At 37.8% G+C, this 8,478-nt stretch overlaps 1 protein-coding gene across 1 annotated transcript; it reads right to left on the bottom strand.

Annotated features, from left to right (window-relative positions):
* Positions 1-1,710: 1,710 nt before the first annotated feature.
* AGT2 (alanine:glyoxylate aminotransferase 2) lies at positions 1,711-7,744 on the bottom strand. The gene is made up of 9 exons (XM_078588418.1): positions 7,423-7,744; positions 6,221-6,451; positions 5,716-5,886; positions 4,873-5,016; positions 4,196-4,375; positions 2,582-2,807; positions 2,190-2,303; positions 2,036-2,122; positions 1,711-1,850 (listed from the first exon to the last, which is right to left on the bottom strand). The coding sequence occupies exons 1-9, from the start codon at positions 7,648-7,650 to the stop codon at positions 1,807-1,809; spliced, it is 1,425 nt and encodes a 474-aa protein (XP_078444544.1). The 5' UTR covers positions 7,651-7,744; the 3' UTR covers positions 1,711-1,806.
* Between the last annotated feature and the right edge of the window lie 734 nt (positions 7,745-8,478).

The raw sequence follows: 8,478 nt of genomic DNA, 5'->3' as shown, positions 1-8,478 counted from the left end.
GAAGAACTGAGTTCAAGTGGGCATTGCCTCTTATGATCTTGATTGTGTACAGTAATTATTTCTGCACAAATCAATGATATTTTATTTTTATCCATTTTGAATGTTGATCTCCATAAAGTTGGACCGGTTGGAAATGTTCACTTAGAATCACATTATGTGTAATTTCCATGCAACATATTCATAGTTTATCTATATCATTTGTAAGACAAACATATTCCAATTTTTGCACTTAACCACAAAAAATTGAAGTGAAAATTGTCATAGTACTCTTATTTGTTGATGATGGATGAGATTGTGGAATATGACTTGTGTTATAACTAATTTTGAACTCATAAGGTTGAGATGTACAGTTGTCCGGATAGTCAGATGTGTTGCCCAAGTGGGAGATGTTAAATATCTTATTTATGTGATTTTATAATGATTGAGATTAAGGCATTAGTCATATATCTATGGGTTCAAATATGTGTAGAAACCGGGCCAGTTACAAATACCATGATTTGTAATATGACATGCCCCATGTAAGCTCTATGTACAGAGGTTGTGGTCCTCAGGTAGCACAATAGATCCTCAAAGGCCCGATCCATATTAGAGGAACAAATATAATCGGTACACATTGAGAAGATCCACTCCTAGTCATCAAATTAGATGGACTTTGGTATGCTTCCATCGCATTACTTTTCTATCGTTTTATTTTTCAGAGATTGATTTTGCATAGTAGACAATGTTTTATAGGTATTTTCTCCCAAGGTAAATGATATAATGCTGATTTTTTATCTTGGAGACCCAACGACTATTTTGTGCTTGATTCGCTTATCTGTGATCGCTCACTTTTTCCACTTGTGAATCATGTGCCAAACGTTTCAAGTAGCTGAACAATCGAAGTTAAACTTTAACAGTGAATATTCTTTACCAAATAAAAATCATGTCTTATCTTAATTATAAATTTGGACATGTTTATTACTCAAAATTAAAGTTAAATTACACAATAATGATTGTGTTGATCCATTCTTCCGTGATCTATTATTTTAGTGGTAGTTTCTACACCCAATTCATGAATAATAAAAGTTTTTATCTAGCAAGCCGTATTAATAGTTATGTTCCTCAGATTAATTAATGATCTCCTTTTAGCCTATGAGAGATATTTCTACCTTGCGTAAATTAGAAAAGGGTATTAGAAAATATTATCATAGCAAGAGCTGAAACCAAAGAGACAGAAGAATTGCAATTGTGTTATCAGGAAGTTCAATAGTAATTGACATTGCTGAGCATAGAAAGTCTACTTGAAGAAAATAGCAGGTGGAGAATTTTTTTTGACGACACAATTGAAGATTCAAAAAGAATTCAGCGCCATAATTAGAAGTATTTAAGTTTGGACAAGTGGGGATATATTCTTGAGAGTATACAGGAATCTTATATGGAGAGTATACAGGAATCATATTTAGAACGTTTTTAAATATATAGGAATTTTATACTTACACTTTCTTCTGTTTTAGAAATCCAATTCTTTGGTGAGACTGACAAAAAATTCAAAAGGGATAGTACCAAAATTATCCGAATTGCCATATATGTTTTGGTGAAGCTTGAGTTGTAAGTTATTATGAAACTATGTAGCTGAGGGCATTATTTTGAGATGTCAAAGAGTACATATTCAAAGGGAATGAAGACAGTTGCACTAAGTCAACTTTCTTTTATTTACATAGACAATACCAATTGAAAATTGCACTAAAATCCTTAATAACATCATTCAAGTCTAAAACCACCAGAGTTCTATATTTGATTTATGGGAAATGAGAAAGCGGATCAGATTTACATCCCAGACATGGCGTAATCCATAGCGTCCACGAGGAAGTCTGCAGAAAAAGGGAAATGAATAAGCTCATCACCATTCAAAAGCAAGAAAATTCCATTTACTATTATATTTTTATAGTTTTATTCAAGGGGCCAACTCATCATCTTTAAAGAAGCTCATCACCATACAAAAACAAGAAAATTTTGATTTATTCTAATGCTATATTATTTCAATTGACGGGCCAACCTGCATCATCTTTAGAGAAGCACATTGGAGGCTTTATTCTGAACACATTTCCATGGAGACCTCCTTTTCCAACCAGCACACCAAGATCTTCAAAAAATAGTTATAAATTAAAAAAATAACCTAAAAGATTGTTAAATAAATATTTGACCCTCACCTTTGAGCTTCTCAAATAAGAATGCAGTTTCTTGTTTGGCAGGGGTCTTATCCTTTCTGTCTGTCACAAGCTCTACTCCCACCATCAATCCCCTTCCTCTTACATCTCCAATTACTGAAAAAAAATTGACAGAATAAAAAATCTTTTAATGACCAATTGAATGAGGTTCGACTTTGGCTATAAATTATATTCAGTTTAAAAAATTCCATTTTAGGTTGAACTCTTACACGTCCAATTACTGGAAAAAAAATTGAGCAAATAACAAATATTTTATTTCTAAAATAATCTCGCAAAGTAAATGAATTATTGACGTTTATGAGGTTGGAATTTATCTTGCAGTTATATTCAGGTTAAAAAAATTAATTTTAGGATGAATTTTTGGGAACTCATACGCTCATATTTTTGCTTGAGAGACCTCAGCCGGTGAAGAAGGTGAGAGCCAACATCAGCCGAGTGCACTTGGCGTCTCTCTTTGTCAAGAACATTAAGTACAGCGAGGCCGCCAGCTGAACACACAGGGTTTCCTCCGAAGGTGTTAAACTGGATCTTCTGAGACATCACCTGGGCTATTTCTGGTGTGGTAACCACTGCTCCAAGGGGAAGACCATTCCCAATTCCCTAGCCAGCCCCCCAAAAAAGGAAAACAATCTGAATAATGAGGGCAGAGGATTTTAAACTCGAGTTTCTCAAAGCACCAAGAACAAAAACATCGGGGAGATTTCAAAAGAGAATTGTAGTAAGATAATTGGTTGATTCAGTAAAGGTTAGATACAAGGGATACAGTATTGCTCACAAATTTCCATAAATGGAGAAGAATTATGCATTTGGATTTATCAACCATGGTGGCGTAAAATGATCAGATAATTAATTCATCGTAAGATTTATCATCACCTAATCACGGATTAAAGCCGGAAAACAATTAAAAATTAAATCACTAGATAATATTACTCCTCTGATAGACCGGGCAAATGATACACCTAGGATACAGAACAAGTTAACCGAATAATTGAATCTTCAGGATCTGGCGTGTGAAATTTTGATTGGAAGATTTATTTAGGGTTTAGGAGGAAGAGAGCAATCAGGATGAGGTAGGGATCCGTCACGGGACGAGCTGGCTGAAGATCAGGTGAGGCAATCACAGGGTGGTAGGATATTGCCGAATGACCTAGGGGAAAGGGACGTAGAAGTGGAGGAGAGGAGGGCTGAGCCATGCTGGAACTACATCTATTTAAAGCCCATTGTCCTAGATGGAAATGATCGAGCTGCCCCCAATGGGCTAAAGTGCCAAAGAGACCCCTCGGTATAGTTCCGTCCGGAAGTGGACGATGGACGGGAGGGGACGAATTTCGTCCTGTCTGACATCCGAATTCAGTGTAGGGACGAAGGACGGGACGAATTTTCGTCCAACGGTACGAAAACCGTCCTGTCCAGTTCTCCCAGGACGAAAATCCGGGAAAAAAACCGTCCCGTCCCTCGTCCCGGATGAAAAAAACCATTTGATATTTTTAATATATTAATATAACTTTTTCTAAGTTTTTTAGGGAAATATGGAGGAGAGAGAATCCAAATGGACATATGTATAATTATTTCTGAGCGGCATCAGTTTGGACGTGGCGAAAAATACAGGGACTTTGATGCAAATTGTCATAGCAAGGCCACGTGGCTACATCTCAACTGTCGGATGTGAATCCGGCGGTTTTTTGCCCACATTCGTCCGTCCATCGTCCGAGACCTCCGGAGGGACAGTTTTTTCGTTCCACGGGACGAAAATTGTCCCGTCCGGTGGTCCCCGGGACGATTTTTCATCCTGAATTTCATCCGTACCCTTGGACGGGAGGATTTTTTCGTCCCGGGACGAAAAAATCCTCCCGTCCAAGTCCCTGAACTATACCCCTCGGAGTATAGGATCTAGCCTGATTTACAAAGGTTAAAAATATGCAAAATCTACGCAGACGCAATATTTTAACATGCCCGACATAGAAGATTATATGTTATAGTGGACATACCTTAGCCATGGTGACAATATCAGGAATGACGCCTTGAGTTTCAAAGCCCCAGTAGTGACTTCCCGTACGACCAAAACCGCTCTGGACTTCATCAGCAATACAGACGCCTCCGGCCTTCCGGATGACCTCATATGCTGACTTCAAATACCCAGGTGCCAGCTCCACCGCTCCACCAACCCCCTGCAAGTTGAGAAAGGAAGATTTCCGTTAGGAACCTAAGTGGGACTATTAATGTGTTGGCCAATATGGGTATCCTCGTCATTAGATCTATGGTGTCTATTTAGTGTCATATGGGAGAACTTATGCGAAAAGGAAGAGAGGTAGATGAAGATCCTCCTGAGGCCTTGTGCCCCAACTCCGGCTGTGTGCATTTGTCCATGTTTCTGATAGATTCTCTACCAGGGTCCTATGAATTTCTTTTGGGGGTCGATACAACCCCCAACCTCTGTCAAGGTTATATTTTTCATTAATGATGAGGATAGTTTCCCTTTAGATAGATGTATCCTTTCCATAAAGATGGCAGTCAAGAAGTTGTTGAAACTGGTGCCGATTTGGCGTTGAAACCATTGTTACTCCTACCTTTCTCTCTCTATCATTCCCTCCCAACCATTCATAAGGTCTCGATCAATGGGGTCAGAGAAGGGGATGTGGAGTTTGCGAAGAGCTGATTTCAGAACCTGGAAGGTTTCAGCAATGAAGCCGGCTACTTTTCCTGGAGTCCCAAAGTCAATGTGGTCTTTCAACTCCTTTACGTAGGCATCAGAGTTGGAGCCAAACACTCCACGATATGGGTCAGGATTGATAACATGATGAATCTCACCCTGAAAAATTGAATATACATATCAGAAAATACCAAGAAGAAATGAGTTTCAAGTAGATAAGTAGTCACTTTTTTCTAAAAGGGAAATAGCATAAAGTGAAAAACTTGAGGAGAATAACATAACCATAATTGTATTCTGGAACGCTAACTTCAACAGACGTCCAGATTACAGTGAATAAGTTGCAGTATTATGTTGGGAAATATTACCAGCTGGAAAAACCATTTTAGTTCGCTCTATGTTAGCTAGAAAATCTGTATGTTATTATTTTTCCAATGAAGCCAGCCAAGAGGCCAACCGCCAATGGAACTCATCTTTAGCAATTTAACCACTGAAATGAGCGGATACACCCAACATATCTTGCGACCCTAAAAATTCGTGAATCTTCATTGAAAACCTTAACAGAAGCAGTTCACTGTTAGTGGAGTAAAACACTGAAAGAGGGATCCATATTAATAATTTTCTAAAAAGTTTCACATTCTCTGAGAACTTTCGGATATGTTCCTTGCGGAAGAGATCAGGTTCAAGGAAACAAAAGAAAGGGATTTCATGCTTTTGACTATGTAAAGAACCGACTATTATTGGTTCATCTCCAAACTGATATTGAAGATGAGGTATAATACTCATAAATTTTTACTCTTTGATTGAATAATTGGTCATGATCTATGGATAAATATATCTGCCTATGTATGCATTCCAAACCTGAGGAATTTGATACTTCCAAGTACTTAAGGCAGTCAAACCGATAGTGCCAGCACTCCCACCATGATACGCATTTCTCAAGGCCACCATTCCAAGATTACCACTGTAAAGACGAGCCATCAACATTGCTAATTCATTTGCTTCTGTCCCAGAATTAACAAAGTACACAACCTGCATCCAGAAAAAAAAACGATTATCTCAAAAGATCAATCAGAAAATTGAAGGCAAAAACCTTTGTTAAAAATAATCAGAAACATTTCTTATCTACGTTGGAGTTAAGGAGGAGATTGCATATTTCATTTTTATGAAGGGATCGTATGCAAATGTCTGTCAATCAATCTTCCTGTTTAAGGTAGATGAATAGGAGTATGATCATTGGAACGATGAACGAACTTGAAGGATTGATCAGGGAGATTCGTCTTTGAGGAATAACCGCTGTTTAGAATTTTCAGTTTTACTCTTGCATTTCTCAAAATTTTCCTGAAGAAAATATATTAATAATCACCTTTAGGTTTCCTGGCATCTTGGATGCCAAAGCTTCAGCAAACTCAACGATTGCATGGTGTAAATAGATTGTGGTAGTATGTTGGAGAAGTTTAGTTTGTTCCACCACAGAGTTCACCACATCTGGATGGCAATGGCCACATGAAACTGTGACAATGCCGGCAAATGCATCGAGATACCTCTTTCCATTCTCATCATAGAGATACTGCATCTTCCCCTCTACAATGTTTACCTGATGCCAAAAACACCCAAAAACAATAATTATGAAAAATTCTAACAGAACTTAATTGTTTGAAAACCCGTTCATCCTGGGTAACTGGATTTAAATAATTTATAATTTCAACCATCTTTAAAGATAACTAAATAAGAAGAAAAGCGATTTGGGAATACATTATGTTGAAAAACCCTGCGGATGTCAACAAACACACAAAAACAATAATCACTATAAAACTCAAATTAAATTAATTTTTTAAAACCCATTCATATTGTCGTTTATCATTTTATATACCTCAACAACGAATAAGTTAACTAAAAAAAAGAGAAGAGCGATTTTTGGCACAATGCCGTTAAGCCCTGCGGATGTCAAAAACAACCGAAACAGTACTCACTTAAAAACTCAAACTGAAAATAAGATTCTCAATTTAGATGTAATAAGATTCTCAATTTCAACCACCTTTAAAGATGAAATGAAATTAACGATCAACCAGGTGAAGTTAGAGTTCTCATGATCATCGAGGTGCCTAGAAATCAACGATCAACCAGGTGAAGTTGGGAAGATAGAGTAACGGTTTCTGGTAAGAGCAAAGCACAGATGACACGAGAAAAACTAATATTCACAGAAAAACTCCAACTGAACTGAATTCTTTGAAAACCCGTACATCTTGTCGCAACAAGATTATCGATTTTTTAACCATATTTAAAGAAAATAAAGTCAATGCGAGTCATTTCGAGCTCCCCTGAGCATCGAAGTGCCCAGAAATCAACAGTTTTTGGTAATAGTAAAACAAAGATGGGCCCGGAAAAAAACTCGAACTGAACTCAATTCTTTGAAAACCCATTCATCTTTGTCGCAACAAAATTATCCATTTCAACCATATATAAAAATAATAAAGACAATGTGACTCATATTGAGCCCTCCTGCGCATCGAAGCGCCCAGAAATCAACGATCAGAGAAGATGAAAGTCCAGGGAGAAAAAAAATACCGGTTTCTGGTAATAGTGAAACAGAGATGGCCCAAGAAAGGTCTGGCGTTTCTTCAGTATCTCGTCGCCGGAGAGGCCGTTGTATGGCTTGGGTTGATGATCAAATCGAGGAAGAACAGGAGGAGCTGAAGCAACGGCTGCATCTGGGCGGGGTGCCGATGACAAGGTTCGAGAGGAGAATTGGAGAAGAACCCGGCTGCATCTTCGAGAGATCGATCTCCAAAACATGATCACTCAAAGAACAAATCTTGCCCAGAATCTCTTCTTCCCAGATCTTGGGCACCTTCTCAAACTTGACGTGATGGAGTGGGAGTGGAGTAGATAAATAAACAAGAATAGATAAATGTGCGGTGTGAATGCGCGGTTCTGTGCGTAATCTTTAAAAAGTAGATAAATAAACAAAAATATTACATCTCTACTGCTCAAGTTTCTCTCTCACTCTCTTTCTCGTTCTATCTCTAACTCTCTCTATCTCTCTCTATATCTCTCTCTCTCTCTCTTTATCTCTATCTCTCTATCTCTCTCTATCTCTCTCTATCTCTCTCTTTATCTCTATCTCTCAATCTCTATCCTCTCTCTATCTCTCTCTCTATCTATCTCTCTCTCTATCTCTCTCTTTATCTCTATCTATCTCTAAATCTCTATCCTCTCTCTATCTCTCTCTTTATCTCTATCTATCTCTCAATCTCTATCCTCTCTCTATCTATCTCTCTCTCTATCTATCTCTTTATCTCTATCTATCTCTTTGTCTCTATCTATCTCTTTGTCTCTATCTATCTCTCTATCTCTATCTCCCTCTATCTCTCTCTCTCTATCTCTCTCTTTATCTCTGTCTATCTCTCTATCTCTATCTCTCTCTACATCTATATCTCTCTCTTTCTCTCCATATCTCTATCTCCCTATCTCTATCTCTCTATCTCTCTATCGCTATCTCTCTCTATCTCTCGCCATCTCTCTATCTCTATCTCTCTATCTTTCTATCTCTCTCTTTCTCTCTATCTCCATCTCTCTATCTCTCTATATCTCTCACTTTTTCTCTCTATCGCTCTGTATCTC

The sequence above is a fragment of the Wolffia australiana genome, chromosome 16 (assembly GCF_029677425.1).
Source record: "Wolffia australiana isolate 7733 chromosome 16, ASM2967742v1".
Lineage (NCBI taxonomy): Eukaryota > Viridiplantae > Streptophyta > Magnoliopsida > Alismatales > Araceae > Wolffia > Wolffia australiana.
This window is presented reverse-complemented; position numbering and strand designations above follow the sequence as displayed.

Coding starts and splice junctions, on each gene's coding strand:
- AGT2 (XM_078588418.1), bottom strand. CDS start 7,650: ATGTTTTGGAGATCGATCTCTCGAAGATGCAGCCGGGTTCTTCTCCAA. Junction 5,017..5,715: donor GGAAGTATCAAATTCCTCAG/GTTTGGAATGCA, acceptor TCAATTTTTCAG/GGTGAGATTCATCATGTTAT. Junction 2,123..2,189: donor CTTATTTGAGAAGCTCAAAG/GTGAGGGTCAAA, acceptor TATTTTTTGAAG/ATCTTGGTGTGCTGGTTGGA.